Genomic DNA, 19,179 nt, shown 5'->3' with positions numbered 1-19,179 from the left:
TCGAATTTTCCAGGCGTTTCTCCTTTGTTCCATCCCCGGTCATATATTTATTTATTTAGAGAAATTGTAAAATAATAAGGAAACACTAAAAGTTCTGACCCTCAGATATTAATCAGTCCACTACCAATGCGCAGTTGCTATTCCATGACAGCTTTTCAGCAACTGGAACTGTAATCATTTTAAAAGAATTATAGATTTCCAAAAGAGATGGGCCCATTTTAAATTTCCAAAATTCCCTTTTAAGTGCTGAGAATCCGGGGGAGAAGCGCGTACTGTGGCATCTTTATAGGCAAGGAACCGTCCAATGGGGGAATTTCTTATGTGAGGACAGATAGACGAGACGCGGACCCCGTAGCTACAGGGCTCGGGCAGCGCGGGGCGGTGGCTCCCGGACCCCGTCTCACTCCCTGGGGCCCGCGTCGCCGCGGACCCGCTCCCAAAACTGCCGCCACTCGGGGCCGCGCACAGAATCCGGGCGTGGGGCGCCTCCCCGGGACCGGCCTCGGCTGCAGACCCCGCAGGCAGGGGTGGTTGTTCAGAGGGTCATGGATACCGGGCAGGGGCGGCGTACCTCCGACTCGGGCGTGGTTCCCGCCGGAATCATCCCGGCGGGGGTCGTTCCCCCGGGAGTCGTTCCCACAGACGTCGCCATGATCCCGCCAGAGCGCCGCGGCCCCTCGTCACCTAGGCAACCGGGGCGGGGCCGGGGTCACTGGGCTGGGGAACGGAGACACACGCAGAGCGTCTTCCGGGTCCGGAGCCGGGTCCTCACCTGGGAAAGGGCTGGGGTCGGGCGGTGGGAGCCCGAGGCCAGGCCGACCGGGCCGCTGCGAGGCGCTCTGCTGGGAAGGCCCGCGGCGGGGCTTTGAATCCTGGAGTACGAATTCTCCTTTTCAGTAAGAATGAAAAAAAGGAAAAAAAAAAGCAATGTAAACGAACTCGTGGCGGTGTCTAATGCTAACACTAATCAAGTTCTCAATAAGTATTAAAGTGAGGTATATTATTGGAATTGACCATTGATTGATATTTGCTATTGAGGAATTGTCATTTTAAGGTGTGATATTACTCTCCTGTTTAGGAGGAAGAAATGCTTTTATCGTCTAGAGATAACATTCTGCAAGATTTAGTGATGATGAAGTGATAAAATGTGCGATTAATTCCAGAATAATGAGAGGTGGGGCATGGATTAGAAGAATCAAGATTGGGTACATGGGGGTGGGTGATCATTATACCATTCTTCCTATTTTGTATTGAATTTTTCCATAATAAAAATGTTGAAAAACAATGTGTTTAGTAATAGTACGAATGTTCTTCTCTGAGTGGTAATACTTGCTTTGATAATGAAATGCTCTTTGCTTGTATTAACCTGCTTGCGGGTTGCTTGCTATTGCAGGAAGCTTAGTGCAAAGATCAGACATTATGTAAGTGCTTCACTTTCCCCATCTGTAAAATGAAATAATAACAACGTTTGCCTCATAGCATTACTGGGAGGATTTACCATGTTAATATACAGGAGTGTTTAGAATAATGTCTGGTACCTGTAGTTAGATATTAGGATTAGGATCGGTTTGTACGTTTCTCTTGACTTTCGTCCAGCTTGTCCAACATTTGCCAAAATTGTATTTCCATTGTGGCCCTTTTTTTATATTTGCCTACTGCTTTTCAGACCAAATCACTTTAGCTTTGCATAACCTCATGCTAATTGTGCCATTTCCAGTGGTACTGTTAAGATTATGCAATTTGTACTGTCACCTGGTGTTCATGATTTGTCTCTACTTTTGTATATGTTTGGCCAATCTTTTAAGTGGATTGTAGAGTACTCCGTACCTTGATTTCACTCCTAAAGAAACTGGTTTAGTTCTTAGTTCAGAGTATTCACTCAACTATGAGTTTATGACTTCCAACTCCATTTTAAAAGGGCTACATTAGAACCTCCTCAATTAGTGAAAATATAGTCCATTTCTAGTGATTGCCAGAGTTAATACAGGAGCTACCACCTTACAAACTCATTACAATGCTTAAATATTTGACTATTTCCTTCTGATCACTACTTCAAAGAAATTGAGAACAACTGGTCACCTTCTGCTAAGAACCCTTCACATTCTTCGAATTCAGCCTTTGGTAAATTGCTAAAGCATTTATTTCTCTAAACTATAGTTCTAGGTTTCTCAAAGGTCTGATTTATTGTTCTGCCCTTTCATTGTTCTGCCATTTCTTTGATAGTTTTTTACATTTTCTTCACCCCTTTTTGGTTTTGGGCCCCAGCACTAGATGGAGGATTCCATTAAAGATGGAATCAATTCTAACAGTGACAGAAGAGTGGCCTCAGGGAGGGGATAATTTTTTGTAGGAATTTCAATTTTACTGTATTTAATATTGTAATTTATTGGACAAGTCAGTTTTGAGGAGGTAATTTAATTTTATGGGGCACAATTTTTTTTTTCCCAGTAAGAATGGTGTTGAAAACCCATTATTAGCCTGAAGGTTACTTTTAATTTGCACAAGTTGAAGCTGATTTTAGCTTCTCACTTCCTTTGTAGGGAGGTGCCAACAAGAAAGACAAATCTCAGTAGGTGATATGCTTTCTCACATGGAAAGGTCAGTTAAGTCTTCCTTCTCAAGTCTCTTTTGAAGATAAAGGCTTCTAACCAAAGCCTGCAAAATTCCTTTTGTTATCTTAGTTTATTGTTTTATGGCTTGCAGAGAAAAGGAAACATATGGGTCTTGTGGTTTATATATATTTTTTTAAAAGACCTCTGACTCTTAGCACATCGCAGTGAAATATGAGGTAGCTTGATGCTATTATTTGCTCAACTGAATTGGCCCTTGTTCTAATGAAAGTACTCCAATCTCCACACCTATAAACTGGTGAGTAGCAGATTTTACAAATGGAATCAGATTTTCTTGTAGAGAGGGGCATTTTCATAATTTTATCAGTGGAGGTATTAGATATTTAAAATAAACCATTGTGGTTCAGTGTTCCCATTGTGTTCCCATTGTGGCTCAGTGGGTTAAAGACCTGACCTTGTCTCCATGAGGATGTGGGTTTAAATCCTGTGTTAAGGATCCAGTTTTGTTGCAAGCTGCCTTGAGGTTCACAGCTGCGGCTTGGATCTGGCATGGCTCTGTGGCTAGGCCTGAAGCTGAAGCTCTGATTAGACCCCTAGCCTGGGAACTTGCATATGCCACAAGTGTGGCCATAAAAATTAATTAATTTAATTAAATTAAATAAGCCATAGCAAAGAAATATTTAGGAAAGGGCTAGATAATTTTCTGATGGGTATTGATGGTCTAGTGATGGCCTATTGCCTTCATATAAGGCAGTGAAAACAGACAGTGAGATTTCAGCTGTTTTCTTAGGGTAGGAAAGCATTTCTACTCCACTCATGATTTATGTGTTACTGGCTCATTTTAAGTGTAAATGAAGTTCTTTAACAATAAGTGAAATAATGTCACTAATGAGATTAATGATATATTAGTAGTTCTAACACTGCGATTCTGAGGTCTTCAATCTATTAAGTGACACTCATGATAGTGTTAAGAGGATCAGCCTGGAAAAATTCCAATTAGTCCTTGAAATAGTACTGAGAGACCCTCAAGTTTTGGAGATGGAATTTAGATAACACATTGAATTTTAGTCTGGAAATACATTTACTTGTAAGATGTAGAAAGAAAACAATATATAAAAAGTCTTTTACTTTGTGAATAATTGGCTTCACTCTTTGTTACATATGTAATTTACAGCAAGGAAAGTATTCCAATAGCTAATCAATTGTGAAATATATTTAGCTTTCTTAACCTTTACCTAATCCTCATATCTGGTCTTCTCATTTCAATAAAATGCCTTAATCTGTTCAAGTCCTCTGTGAGAACATTTTAAAGTCTAACTTTAATAAAAACACTTTAGGAAATGGCGTAGTAAACCCACTACAGTAGGATGCATTCTAAGATTGACTCATTATTATGGGTGGGGGGAGGGGAATGTAATGATTTCTAATAAACCATCGGTACGATTTTGACATTGTTCATGTAATGCTGCAATTTGTCTTCAAAACTCTGTGTTCTTTTTGTGGGTATATCTGTTTTTCTTTATCCAGTTAAGCCCTTTATGATGGATCCTTATTCCTTTCAGATGAAAATTCTTTTCCCCAAATCAGAAAAATACTCTTTTCCTAACCCAGAGACCCTTTCAGATAGTTTTATAATTTGTCCTTTTTCTTTCTGATCAACTTATAAGAAAAAATAAAGCTCTCTTACTCCTCATCTCTCCTTAACTACTCCATGCCATGTAACCAGCCTCTCACCTCCTTTGCTCTCCTAAAGCCATCCTCTCAAAGGCTGCCCATGGATCCTGCCTTCCTTGGAGTCTGGAATTCTCTCTTTGCTTCTTCTACCCACTCCCTACACTTGGCCTTGTGCCCTGGAAGGCTGACCCATCAGCTGGCTTTGCCACGTTCCTCTCCCTCAGACTTGCAGTTGGGTTTGGTCAGTGGGAACACACCAGCAGGAGATTGAGGGTGGGAGAGTGAGGTTAGGGTCATTTATTCTCTCTGTTTCCCTTCCTGCAGGATTGCAGTTGGGAGGAGATGTGTTCTCACACCAAAGGCCTTGCTGGCTACAGCCTGTCCCTCTACCCCCATTTTCCCTTCCAGCCCAGGGTAGTAATGGCTCCCTCCTGCTGCTCAGCCCAGAGATGCTTCCCCATCCTTTGTGGTTTCCCTGATGTCTGCTCACTGGTTTATCCATATCTCCTTTACCAAAGTTTCCTCAGCTCTCACCTTTGTGCCATGTGTTTCCTGTTGGTACCTTGATTGGCATCAGCAAAAATTAGCTCCAAACATTTAGACAAAGCCTGGCTCTGTCAATACCATTGCTGTCTACCACTTAGTTGTTATGGAGTGAGCAAACCAGTCTGTAAGTGACCTTGAACAACTATCTAGGTAGGACTGTATCCCACCTCAGTCCATTCTGCACCTGGAAGGCCTGCACCCCAGGACTGACGGTAGACGGGGGATGGTGATTACCCATGTGTCCTGTGCTATCCATGTCCTGAGCAGCCACGGTTCCTGGTCTCAACAAGACTTCCTTAAAACTCGCCCTATAAAAAAGGCAAAATAATAGATCACTTGAGCATGGATGATGGGCGAGCGTGAGAGAGGAGGAGTGCTTTCCTCTTTGCTTGTTGATCCTGGCTTTGAAGGTTTGACCTTTCCTAAGAGAACCTCCCCTGTACCCTGTGATAGGGAATTCACCTGTAAACCAGGAGGTAGAATGCATGTCCTGCAGATTCACTTGTTCCAGCACATTTAGATAGATAATCTATATTTGCATACAAGTCCCATTAATTATTTTCATTTGCACATTGTTCTTTATTATAGTCTTTACCTTAGCATTTTTACTACTCCTTTTACACTCTCAGTGAACTACTTTTCCATCCTCAAGCCATATTTGTGGACTGGGAGTTAAATGCAAAAAACAAACCTCAGCAACGATGCACACATTAAGTGAAAATACTTTCGCTGACAAAAAGACTGCACCCTGATTCCAGAATGTTAGTCTGGGCAGCCTGACCCAAATTCCTGAAGTACAGGCAGAATCTTTAAACACATGAATTAAATTAGCCATAAAGAGCTTTTATAAAAATCAAAATTTATCCTACCTTTTGCATATATGAATATGTATGATAAAAACAATTTTGTTGGGTTTTTTTCCTTCTAAAAGTGACCACCTAAGTGCCACTTAATTAATGACAGGGGGCTCCATTGCTCTTTGAATATATTTTTGAGAAAATTTATCCTGGGGGATTCTGGGAAGTACCTTGACTGAGCAAACATTGCTCTCTTCCCTGTGCTACCTCCCACCCCACTCCACTTTTAAATATAGCAAGTCTAATTTTACCTGTTTTACATAATAGCTTTCTTACGCATTTTGTTTGAAGGAAGGATTTTGAGCTTTAAAAAGTTTGAAAGCCACTAGGTAATCTCTAAGGGAACTTCATCTCTGAAAATTCTATTACAATATAATTTCCCACAGCAGTCATAGTCTGAAATGTTCATGCTGGCAAATGCACAGTATTGCTGTTATTAAACATGTCTTGTGTATATGCTTGTTTATGATTTGAGGGAAAGAAAATAATGTACATTATCTCATTTAATCATCAGATGCTACTGTCCTGGTATACCAAACAGCATTGCTTTTGATTGAGAAACTTACTTCACAGCAGAAGTGCAGCAATGGGCTCACGCTCATGGAATTGACTGGTCTTACCGTATTCCCCACCCTAATCCTGAAGTAGTGGCTTGGTGGAACAGTGGAAAGGCCTTTTGAAGACTCAGTTACAGTGCTGGCTAGGTGACCATACCTTGCAGGGCTGGAGCAGAGTTCTCCAGTTGCTTGTACAGGCTCAGAATCAGCATCCAATACATGATACTGTTTCTCCCACAGCCAGGATTTGTGCACCGTGGAATCAAGGAGTGGAAATGGGAGTGTCACAACTGTAATGTTATAATGACCCACTAGCAAAGTTTTGCTTCCTGTTCCCATGTCCTCGTGCTCTGTTAGCCTAGAGGTCTGAGTGCCAGAGGGAGGAACACTTCCATCAGGAGACACAACACTGATTCTATTGAACTGGGTGTTAAGACCACCACCTGGCCACTCTGAACCCCTTTTAAATCCCTGAATCAACAGGCAAAGAAGGGAGTGATGGTGTTGGCTGGGGTGATGAACTCTGCCTACCAAGGAGAAATTGGGCTGCCACTTCATGATGGAAATAAAGAATATGCCTGATATAAAGGAGACTCCTTATAGCCTCTGCTAGTATTACCATGCCCTTGGATTAAAGTCAATAGAAAACCATAAAAACCCAATCCAGGCAAGACTACTAACAGCCAGGCCCTTGGGGAATGAAGGTTTAGATTACCCCACCAGGTTAAAAAAAAAAAAAGAAAAAGAAAAAGAAAAAGAAAAACCATGACCAGCTGAAGTACTTGCTAAAGGCAAAAAGAAAACATGTGTTAGAAGAAGGCAGTTATAAATACTACCACCACTAATCAGTTAGAGAAGTACAGGGGCAGAGACTATAATTGTCTAGAATATTTTCTCCTTATCTTGTTATGAATGCATTTGTGAGTGTTTTCTCTCCTTTCTGATTCCCTTATGTAATATAGTATTTATATATTATTAATTTCACATTGCAGTATTTATGTTACAGGATATTAAGGACAAAACTAAACAGAAAAAAAGACAAAAACTCTGTTTGCTCAAAAATTCCATTCTATAAATAGGTTCATTTGTGCCCTATTTTAGATTCCACAGAAATTGGCACAACATTGTAAATCAATTACACTTTAAAAAAATGGAAAAGAAAAAAATTCCATTCTAATAAGGTAGTAAACCTAGACTCTATTTCAAGAGATAAGAACCCACTGATCAGTATTTTGAAAGGCTTTTTATTTGTGCAAACCTGAGAACTTGAGATCAGCAAAGAGCTTGATATTAAACGTAATGTTTCTTTAACTGGGAATAATATCCTATTGGTTGATTTATTAGTAGTTTTTTAGAAAGGGATAAATGCTATGGGAAAAAAGTAGGTTGAAGGAAGATCAGAAGGGGAGAGTTGGGAAAATCTGTGCGTTTTGAAGTATTAAGTAGGATGGTGAGGCTAGGCCTTGGGAAATAGGTGAAAAATGAGCAAGCTTATCACCATTATCATAACTAGCATTCTGGCTAACTGCTTTCTGTGCATTATCTTATTTAAATTTCATAACAGATATCGTCACTGAAGATTAAAGAAGCTAATTATTTACCCCATATAACGCGGGTACTTAGGGGAAGCTACAGAATTCAAATTCAGGAGTATCTGATTAAGGGCCCAAGTTGTGCCTTAATGGGCTGTCTCAAAGCGGTGGTTTACTGTGTTTGGAGGTTGCAGTGAAATTTGATTTGACATTTGGTTTTTCAAAGCATCTATTATTAGCCATATCTTCAAAACTCAGTTTAAAAACATGTACTCAAATATATAATAACTCACATATTAATATATTGGAGGTTCTCATCCTGTTAAACTGAGGTTTTTTTTGCACATGTGCAAATTTTTTTTCCACTTCTAAGCATATGTTTGAACATTGTACAAATGTTTCATTGATTAGGAATTTTTAAATTTTTCATTATTAAGAAAATTCAGGGAGTTCCTGCTGCAGCAAAGTGGGTTAAGAATCCGACTGCAGTGGCTCAGGTTGCTGCAGAGGTGAGGGTTTGATCCCTGGCCCTAAACAGTGGGTTAAAGGATCTATTGTGGCTGCAGCTCACATTAAATACCTGGCCTGGGAATGTCCATATTCTGCAGGAGCAGCCATAAAAAAAAATTCAGGTGTTAGCAGGTCTCTTCTCCATAAAATTGAAAATAGCTCATACCTAGCACAGAGTAGGATTAGGAATGTCTGCTGATTACATGTACTTATCACAGTGGAATTATTAACTTGTTGAAAAAGAGAACCCATAAAATGTTTATATAATGTCATATAGAAGGTAATTCTAGCACCATTGGTTAGGCGTATATGCTTTTTACCTGCCTTATAATTGATAAATAATCAGTAAAGTTGATTTTATTTTAAGCTCAGAATTACTTAATTGAAGAATATTCTGAGACTGCAGGAAGGTTTTCTTTTTTCCTTAAACCTACCACTTGCAATTATTTGTGTAGATCAAGTTTCTTTTAAAAAATTAAGAAACCAAGTCAGAATATTAGAATAAATTCAATATTAAACACTGTCATGGCTGGAATAGTCTCATTATGTTTGTTTTTATAGTTAAACAAATCCATGTTATAATAAGTAAATATGTTTTAGTTATAATAAATACATGTTAAAGTAGACCATACACAATACATTCATATAAATAACACTTTCATCTATTTATATTGAAGCTTAATTTTAAAAAAATTTAGCAGGTGTGAGTATAGTGTGAAATCCATTGATATAAACATGGAAGTAGTTTCTAAAATGACAGTTACCTAGGGAATTAGAAAATAACATAGATTGTGCCCATAGATGCCTTAAAAGAAACTGGGAAATACTTTCTTAACAGAGATAAATAGTTCAATAAACAAAAATAATGGTTTTCTGTTGGTTATTTTAGTCTATATAATCATGCCATTAAGGAAATAGAATAGTATAAACTCCCTAATGATTTCAGTCCTCAGTCATTGACTTTAGATGACTGAACTTGGAAGGAGTTTACTGCTGGTGCGTTGGTGATGAAGGGACAATTCACTTGAGTTTCAGATGGCCACCGCTGTGTCCACAGGTCTCCAGACATTACTCTTCATCCCTCAGCTCCCTTGGGGACTTAACACCTAAAGTTCATCTTATCTGGACCAGAATGTAAGTTGTTTTTGCTAAGAACATGAGAAGTGGGCATTTATAATATTATTTCCATAATTATTACTTTAGCCAGTAGAGTAGATTATATTCAGTGATGGATTAGTAAATTGAAAATGATTTCATTTATGTGGAAATCACATCTTCATGTGGAAAGATTGAGATAAAATATTAACCAACCCCAAATTTATTTTACATCAGATTAGTGGAATTATCGAAATGGATGTGAATAAGAAAACCAAAAATGCCCCAAGTAGAAAAAAAGACAAGAGTGTATTTAGGCACATCTCCAAGGAAGAAATATTCATGAAAAGAAACAGATGAAAGAGGTTCAACCTCATTAATGATGAAAGAAACACAGGTTAAAACAATCACAGCATCTCTTGCGGATCAAAATTGACAAATGTTTGGGGCAGGGACACTCTCAGGTAGTTCCTGTGGACCTGTGATTTAATAGTGTTTCTGGACGTTCATATGATAATATGCATAAAAATAGAAAGATTCACATAATCCTTGACCAGGAAATTACATTTTTAGAAATTTATCCTATAGGCATAATCATAAATATCTGAAAAGCTCATCTATAATTTTTTGTATAGCATTGTTTTTAATTGTAGGGTGGGGGTAGAGAAATAATTTCAAATAATGGGGTAAAGCTAAAAGTCAATCAAGTTATATCCATAAAATGAAATCTGATATGGTTTTGAAGTATCATGTTTGAGAAACTGTTCATAATTAATTAAAAGAAAGCACAATACAAAGATAAACACAGCGTGGTACTCATTTATGCACCTGTATCATGTAACAATATATATGTATAATATAATATATAATGTATTATTTATCTGTTTAGTAAAAGAAGTGAAGGAATGTTTATTAAAATATGCAGTGTCTTTGGGTGACCTCTTTTTTTTGCTTATTTGTACTTTGCAAATTTTTTTTTTTTCTTTTTAGAGCTGCATCTGCAGCATATGGAGGTTCCCAGGCTAGGGGTCAGATCAGAGCTACAACTGCCAGCCTACACCACAGCCACAGCAATGCAGGATCCAATCTGCATCTGCGACCTACACTGCAGCTCACTGCAACACCGGATCCTTAACCCACTGAGTGAGGCCAGGGATCGAACCTGCATCTTCATGGATTCTAGTCAGGTTTGTTAATCGCTGAGCCATGAAGGGAACTCCCACATTTTCTACACTAAAGAGACAACATTATTTTTTGCCTTTTAATGGGAAATTTCAAACTTAAACAACAATACAGAGAATAGTACAGTGAGCCTCCATGTACCTGTCATTCCATTTCAACAACTATCAAGCAAAGTTAAAAAAATTTTTTTAAAGTGCAATCACCCACAAACTGTTGTGCCCAAAGCACCTGGAGCTAATTACTATGGTTCTTCATAAAGGATTTCTCCTATTTTCTCTTGAAAAATATTTTGTTTCCATTGCCCAAATCCTGTTTCCCAAACATGGGCTTAGTCACGAAAAAATTTTTGTTAGAGAAAGCTCAAAGCATTTCAAAGTCATTAATGAAAACAGTAAGTCGATAATGCGAATTTTAAATTTTTTTATCAAAGTAAAAGCCACATCTCTGCTTTCTGGCAGTTTATCACTGTTTTTCTGAATGTATAAATAAGAAGCTTATGAACAAAGAGACCCAAAAAGTGTTGTAGCCGGTTGTGTGAGGTCTTTGCATCTCCTTCTTCATCTAGTTTAGGGATTAGTCATAATCTGGGAAAACACATTTAAGTACAAGGGTCCATAGACTCTGCCATCAGTTTGGGAAGCACTTTCATTCTTGAACTCATAATCTGCAATACAGAATGTGTTGTACAGATGCTGATGAGGAGTTTTTAGAAGTTAAGAGCCATGTCTGCTCCAAAGAATGATGCACTGCCCTGAAAAAACAGACTCCCACGAGTTTAAATATTTTCCCCACTGACAAATAAAAGACACAAAGAGGTGCAACATCTGCGATCTAGTATGGTTATAACAAAAAACCTTTCTTCCGGACTCCTGGATTTGTACCAGTTTTAAAGGAACATCTCCACAGTATGTTAGAGGAAGTGTGTGCATTTTGATGGGCTAACCTGTCTGGTGAACTTTAAATGTGTGCTTTTTTTTTTTTTTAAATCCTAGATAACTTACTTTTGGAAAGTAGAAAATTGTTTATTTCTTTTATTTCCATAAGACCCAAATACTTGTGCTTCTAATGCACTCAGTAGAGCTGGACTATAAAAATAATAAATGTGTGACAACATGAGTATAAACATAATAAATGTCATGCTTTCACATGGCAAATTGTCAATATCTATTGACATTTGTTCTTATGGCATCTATTAAGGCCATACCATATTTATTAACTCTGGTTTGATTACACTGCTCCATTAACTTGGTAATTTCATTATAGTCTAAGAGGGATTTTAGCTGCTGAATTAGTTTAAATTTTATGCACAAGCTCAGAAGTCCTTGGGCAGTGAACACATTTCACATATATATAATAAATAATTAATGAATAAAAGCTCTTTGAGAGAATCAGACAACAATTAAATCAGGATCAGATAACTTTTTTTAATAAAACAAACTGAGAAATTGCTCATAGATGTTATAGTCATAAACTGTGTCAGGTATGCTCCTAAGGCTTGTTAGTAATATACTTTGCGGGAGAGAATAACTTTATCAGAGGGAAACATACTTAAATCTAGAAATAAATATTAAGCCCACCTGGATTGTGTGAAGCGATAAAGGAAGAGGTGTAGAAGGTACTAGGCTGAGTAAATTTGTTTCTGAACTAATTTTAAACATGATATTGCAGAAATTTGATGAGAAATGTGTTCCACATCTGATAAATCCCACAAAAGTAGCCAAAAGGACCAGGTAAGAGATGATATACTGGCTGAGGTCTTTGTGACTGAGCAGGACCCTATAGGGCCTTCCCAGGGCAGACCTCTCCTCCAACCTCAGCTGTATCTTCTCTTTGAGGCACCTAGATAAGACCACCTGATGTGTATTTCCTGAGTTGTTTTACAGGGGCTAAAACCCCACCAAATGGAAGGAATTAACTTGATGACCATGAGATCAAAGAACCCTGAAGGATTAATTGATCCTGTACTGTTACACCACCATCAACCAATCAGAACATGTGCTCATCACTTGCCTTGGGAGGCCCCACCCTCACCTAGCCTTTAAAAGTGCCTTGCTTGTGCTGAGAATTCTGGTTTTTCCCAGTTTGAGCTGTCCTAGGCTCTGAATCTGGTATCATACAATAAATGCTGCTCTTTCTTTTACCACAACCTTGTGTCTGTAGCCCCCCTGTGTACTGCATGTGGCCAAGTGAACCCAAGTTTGTTTCAGTAACAATTTTGGTGTCCACCTGAGGGGTGTGGTACCCAATGGACCTCTTCCCCTCCCATCCAGCTGCTACCTGCGCTTCTTGGCCTGGAGGACGTCCCTGAGTGTTTGCCACCACCCAGGTGTCACAGGCCCACAGATTCTTTTGATATTTGTGGTGAAAGAAACAAGGAACATACATCAGCCTGCTGAGACATCTTTGGTGAGTAAAGGGGCAGACTACCCTTCCCTACTGCATTGGCTTTCCTTATAGCAGAGCACTGGTTTGGATTTTCCCTTTCGGGCAAAGTCATTTTGGCTTCATCTCCAACTGGGGCATTGTTTGGAGTTCTCTGCTTGGGATTCAAGCACGGTCATGTGGCTTCATCACTGGACTGAAGGATCATTGGTTGTACCTTAGTGTTTTTGGGTTGTTTTGTTTATATACCCAGGAGTGGAATTGCTGGATCATATAGTAGTTCTATTTTTAGATTTTTAAGAAACCTCCATTACTGTTTTCAACAGTGGCTGTACCAGTTTGCATTCCCACCAACAGTGTATGAGGGTTCCTTTTTCTCCACATCCAAGCCAATGTTTATTGTTTATAATCTTTTTTTATGATAGCCATCCTGGCAGGTATAAGGTGATATTTAATTGCCGTTTTAATCTGCATTTCCATGATAGTGATGCTGAATATCTTTTCATGTGCTTGTTGGCCATTTACATTTTTTCTTTGGAAAAATGTCTCTTCAATTCTTCTGCCCATTTTTAAATTGGGTTGTTAGCTTTTTTGATAAGTTGTATGAGACGTTTATATATGTTGGTTATTAACCCCTTCTTGGTCATATCATTAGCAAATATTTTCTTCCATTCAGTAGGTTTGTTTTTTTAATTTGTTGATGTTTTCCTTTGCTGTGCAAAAGCCAAGTTTAATTAAGTTCTATTTGTTTATTTTTGCTTTTATTTATTTTAAGATTGGACCCAAAAAATTATTTCTGCTACTTATGTCAGAGTCTTCTGCTTATATTTTCCTCTAGGAGTTTTATAATATCTAGTCTTATATTTAGGTATTTAATCTATTTTGAGTTTATTTTTGTGTATGGTGTTAGAGAAGGTTCTAATTTCTTTTCTACATCTATCTGTCCAGTTTTCCTAGCACCACTTATTGAAGGGACTGTATTTCCTCCATTGCATATTCTTGCTTCTTTTGTTGTAGAGTAGTTGCCATAAGTACATGTGTGGGTTTATTTCTGGGCTTTCTTTCCTGTTGCATTAATCTGTGTGTGTTTTTGTGCCAGTACCATACTCTTTTGATTACTGTACCTTTGTAGTATACTCTGAAATCAGGGAGTATGATTCCTCTGGCTCTGTTCTTCTTAAGATTGTTTTTGGTGATCCAGGATCTTTTGTGTTTCCTGTAAATCTGAAAATTTTAGGTAGTGTGAAAAATGCCATTGGTATATTGACAGGGATTGCATTGAATCTGTAGGTTGTTTTGGATAGTATGATCATTTCAACAATATTAGTTCTTCTAATCAAAAGTACAGCACATCTTTTCATCTGTATCTTTAATTTCCTTCAATAATGTCTTATTATAGTTTTTGGAGTATAGGTCTTCTGCCTCTTTAGGTATGCTCATTCCTAAGAATTTTGTTATTTTTGATGTAGTGGTAAATCTCTGATACTACATTGTTAGTGCGTAGAAATGCAACAGATTTTTGTATATTTTGTATCCTTAGAGTTTACCAAATTCATTGATAAGCACTAGTAGTTTTCTGGTGGCATCTTTAAGATTTTGTATGTAGTGTCATGTCTACCTCAGACATTGTCTTTCATTGTACCTAGGTTGCTGAAAGCCAATAAGTTCATGCTATTTCTATCACAGATTTTGTCAGCAAAAGAAAAAAAAAAGGTATGAGTTTCATCAGTTACAAAATAAAAGTGAAAAGAGTTTTCAGGTGAACTCTTTTAGGAATATTTATGTTTTGTGTGTGTGTCTAAAATACTTTGTCTAGACTTGAGTTTGCTAAGTTAAATGATGGGGGTTCATTGACCATCTAGGTCATTTCAAATAGAGGCTATGGATATGTTCATAAATCCCAATTGGGAAGTGCTGGCATGACAGTTCACAATTGCTTGCTTATTGGTTTCGCTAGAGATTAAGATGTTTAGGGGTTAAATTGTAATATATATAATTAAAGCTACTAAAATAATAAGGGGAACATTTCAGTATGCCAGGAAGTTAGGATGTGTGTTTCCATTAAAAGAAGGTGTGAAAAACACATTTTTGTCAAAGGGGAAAAAAGAGTTTATTTTATTCTACAGCTGGTTGTTTCTGGATGGAAAAATAAGGGACAAACTAATATGGATATAGATAGTTATGGAAGGTTTGTAGAATGTGAGCCTTGAAGAAGGAGTTCTATGCATGGTTGGTCTGGGATTAATGTGGTAAATGGATTTTGTTATTAAAATGTAGGCTGGTGTAGGACAAGATTTGGTTCCTCCCTATTAAAAGGGGACAAAGTTTTCTTAAAATGCTGCTCTTGGTACCAGATCGTGTCAACTTCCTTGCCTTGAAGTGATCTGTATGTGCTTTGGAAATCTTTTTATCATTTTGATTAAGTGAACAAATATTCACAGTGACTTATAATTCTATTTAAGTGTTTTGAAATTATTTGGTATTTCTAAAAAACTTGCAGCTCATTAAACATTCATTGAACAACTGCTTTGGCCATTGAGGAGGGGAATGGATTTGAAAGTAAAAATGGAGTGACTATAGTTTAGGCATCCAAGGTAGAACTAGGTGGCCATTGTGGACGTGATTTCTGATACATCAGTATGTTGCTGAGAATTTAAATTTTCCAAACCATATCAGATTAAAAGACACCACCAGCCATTCTCAAAACAATATCTGCTAGCAGCTGCCAACTGTAACCTTACTGACTGAAGGTCTTCTCTAATAACCATGAAACATTTCTCTTACTTGGAATAGTAGTGACAAATGACACAGTTCAAGTTATAGTCTCCTTGCGGAAGGCACTAGATTCTTTAGAGATATATTTAATATCCGTGGAAATTAACTACTTGATGACCATGAGCTTATAGCCCCAGACCTACTAGAGGTGAAGGATGGCTGTTAACCCCTCTGGCCCCACCCTGTTACATCACCATTAACCAATCAGAGAACTGTGCATGAGCTGATCACAAAACCCTGGGACTCCCCTCCCTCACTGGGCCTTTGAAAATGCTTTGCTGAAACTCATCAGGAGTTCAGGCTTTTTGAGCATTCACTGTCCTGGATTCCTAGCCTGGCACCCTGCAATAAACGGCTGCACTTTCCTTTACCACAACCCAGTGTCTGACTGCATGAGGACAAGTAGATCCAGGTTTTGGATCTGTAACAGCTGCTTTGGCTTATAGTCAGTCTCACCTGCATAATACACAAAATATTCATCTATTTTAGCTACTATCTATTAACAAGTCATAGACTACACTTGAATTTGACCTTTCAGCTCTGAGTTTACTAATTTGTTTAATTTATTGTCCTCTCCGAAGGCACTTAGAACATCCAAAAAAGAAAATGTTTTAAAAGCCTTGAAAAACAAATGAGTAAACACATGTTTTACTTATCATTTTGTCAGGCTGAACACAGCTCTCTGGAAGTGCTCAACAGTGCTTGATGGGGACAAGCAGGATTGGTTAAATAGATGAACAATTTCACTTTCTGGGATCAGAAAGTTTCAGCAAAAGCGATTGATTTTTATGAGCATTAACTGACAAAAATATATGTATTTGACATAATCTATGTGTCTGTAAAACACTCCCTCCCTCGTAACATCAGGAACAGAGAATCAGGCAATTTAGAGCAAAATTGCAGCATATGGTAGGGTCTTTACAATGGTGAGAAGAGAGGCCAAAAATTATGTTTGTAAATTTCTGAAAATGATTTCCAGAAACCCGTTACAGGCTAAGTGCTTTCTACAGTATGTATTGTTAGCAGGTGTTGTGAGTACTTTATTTCTTGCACACAATCCTGACATTTTACTCCTTTATACTCTTTAAGGGAACAAGCAGCATAATTGAAATTCCTTTGAGAATGATTTGTTAGTTATTTTGGACCTTGAGAGGGAGTAAATGGTAAATAAGAGCTGAGTTTTTGGACATTAGTATCTATTGGTTGAGCAGATTATACTGTAAATTTTAAAAAGGAAGGGCAATTTAGGCAATGATACTAACAGCTGCACAGTTATTGTGTAATAGTGGCCCACCTGGGCTGAATTGTGAATTGCAAAACAAAGCTGAATGCTTTCAATTCCGTGATGTATTCTGCTACGAGGGAAGCTCTCAGCTAAGCAAAAATGCAGAGCTACTGTCAGACCATCCCTCTGCCAAATGACTACTGCCCTGAAAAATGATGATGGTGATGACGGTGATATCACTTGGTGAGCTCATCTCAGTCTGCTTCTCTTAATGTTTCCATCATTCCTGATACCAATTATACATCTCAGAAAATTGTTTTTTTGGTATCATTTTCTCCTCCATTATAATAATTTTTGGTAGACTTTCAATTAATCTTTAAAAAACCTATTCAGCTCTTTGAACACTTGAAGTTTTCTCCCACTTTCATCACGAACAGTCTAATAGATGAACCATACTAGGCGGTGAGTTACATGATTTGATTTATATATATAATGTGCAATTATTTTAAACATGGAGGATGTGGGGTTTTTGCTTGTTTTTGACCGTGCCCATGCATGGAAGTTCCCAGGCCAGGGATCAAACCCACACCACAGCAGCAACCCAAGCCACTGCAGTGACAATGCCCAATCCTTAACCACTAGGCTACAAGGAAACTCCAGGAATGATCTTATAAGTGGGTTAAACTTGGCCAAAGCAATCCTATTGCACTTAAAATTTGCTAGCAAAAAATTGGTTAGCCTTCTGTAGCTTAAAGGGAAATACTCCTTTATATCTCCATCTGGGCCGCTACTCCACATTTCTCTTTTTTTCTGTCCTTAGTCTGGAAGAGAATGGTGGAGGCTCTAGAAACATGAGCTCTCAGAAAAAGTAGTTGAGCCATCAGGAAACCATGTGGTCTCGCTGTGAATCATCACAAATAGGAGCCAGAGAAAAGCTGGGCAGTCTATCAAGCATTGTTTTCTTTCCAGGTTTTGCTAAATCTGGCTACGTTTTACAAACACTTCAGGGCAAGTTCAGAGTTCTGCATCTTATTCCTAGATCTTTCATATGCCCCTGAGAAGTCACTTAAAGCTCACAGATGTGTTGGAGATAGATTTTGAACCACCTTTCAAAATCAATCACCAAAGAAAAGTGTTCATTCGGTTGCTTTCTCTTCACACATACTCAGACAGAAAAGCAGGAATGGGTTCTTGTTTCTTCTGTTTTGATGCAAAGAGTAATTCAAATTTTTAATAAAGCCAAATGGCTGCCTGGATAAATCAGTTCATCAGTTTTTTCTTGTTGCTTGTTTTCTTTCAGTAATGTGGTTTCCATTAGACATTTCAATTCTGTTTCATTGCTGGTAAGCATCTGTTTTAAAATACAGTTAAAAATTGGTACTCTTGGTCCAATTCCAAGGGGCAAAATCAGGAGGAATAAGTAATCCCACAGCCTTAAGAAGAACCTTCTAAACAAGGAGGAAAAAAACTAATAAGTACTAAACTTTGAATAAAAGAGACATAAATGAGTCTGGAAGCCTCATTTACATTGTAATGTGCATACCAGCATGATGTCATTATCAATTAGTGTGAGTATTTTCTAACAGCCATCTATTTTGAGTATATAGTCATTTAGTTTATGGTTATGATTGTGGGGTATGTGTGTATGTGTGTGTGTGCTGATATTAGACAGCAAACACTAAAGCAGCAATGTCCATGGGAAGTAGTAATATGGAAAAAATTTATGCCAGCCATAAATCACTCCTACTTCATTTAATGTTACTTATTGATATGAGGTAAATAAAATATCTCAATGATCTATGCGTGTTGAATAGAATAATACAATCTGGCTATAATATAATCTTTCTTCCATATGAGTTAAACAACAGATAAATATATATCCATAAATATATATATGTCAGTCCCATTGTTGCCAAAGCCTGGCTTCTATCCACTAGTGCTAAATAGAAACTCAGAGACAGAGTTTGGGGTGAAGGAGAAAATGAATTCTTACTGCTTTGCCTGGCAAAAGAAGCCACAGCATGCTAATGCCTTAAAGACTGCCCTCCCTTGGGGAAGACTTGTGGGGAGTTTTATAGTGAAAAAGGAGAAAAACAGGGTTCCAGAAAAGAGTCAGGGCAAATACGCATTCTACTTTCTTTGGGGAAATCTTGGTCATTGAGGTGGGTGAGATCTCAGCGTAATCCTGGTGGTCTTCTGGGCTATCTTATCTTGATTTTTCCTAGAATACATAATTATGAAGAGGGTTTATTGATCAGAGATTAGGACAACCTA

At 38.0% G+C, this 19,179-nt stretch overlaps 1 protein-coding gene and 2 long non-coding RNA genes across 3 annotated transcripts in view; 2 read left to right on the top strand and 1 right to left on the bottom strand.

The window, feature by feature from the left end:
* Positions 1 to 696, bottom strand: part of C14H10orf107 (chromosome 14 C10orf107 homolog) — a 125,066-nt gene extending 124,370 nt beyond the window's left edge. The window contains exon 1 of the mRNA XM_001924770.4: positions 572 to 696. Within this exon, the coding sequence (XP_001924805.1) occupies positions 572 to 652 (81 nt within the window). The 5' untranslated portion in view covers positions 653 to 696. The remainder of the gene's footprint in view (positions 1 to 571) is intronic.
* Positions 864 to 1,283, top strand: LOC102159881. The gene is made up of 2 exons (XR_307570.3): positions 864 to 990; positions 1,079 to 1,283. It is a non-coding gene; the product is annotated as an uncharacterized LOC102159881 (long non-coding RNA).
* LOC110256660 overlaps positions 10,496 to 19,179 on the top strand; it is a 132,966-nt gene continuing 124,282 nt past the window's right edge. The window contains exon 1 of the long non-coding RNA XR_002338516.1: positions 10,496 to 12,929. This is a non-coding gene — a long non-coding RNA (uncharacterized LOC110256660). The remainder of the gene's footprint in view (positions 12,930 to 19,179) is intronic.

Source organism: Sus scrofa, chromosome 14 (genome assembly GCF_000003025.6).
Source record: "Sus scrofa isolate TJ Tabasco breed Duroc chromosome 14, Sscrofa11.1, whole genome shotgun sequence".
NCBI classification, from domain to species: Eukaryota; Metazoa; Chordata; class Mammalia; order Artiodactyla; family Suidae; genus Sus; species Sus scrofa.
This window is presented reverse-complemented; position numbering and strand designations above follow the sequence as displayed.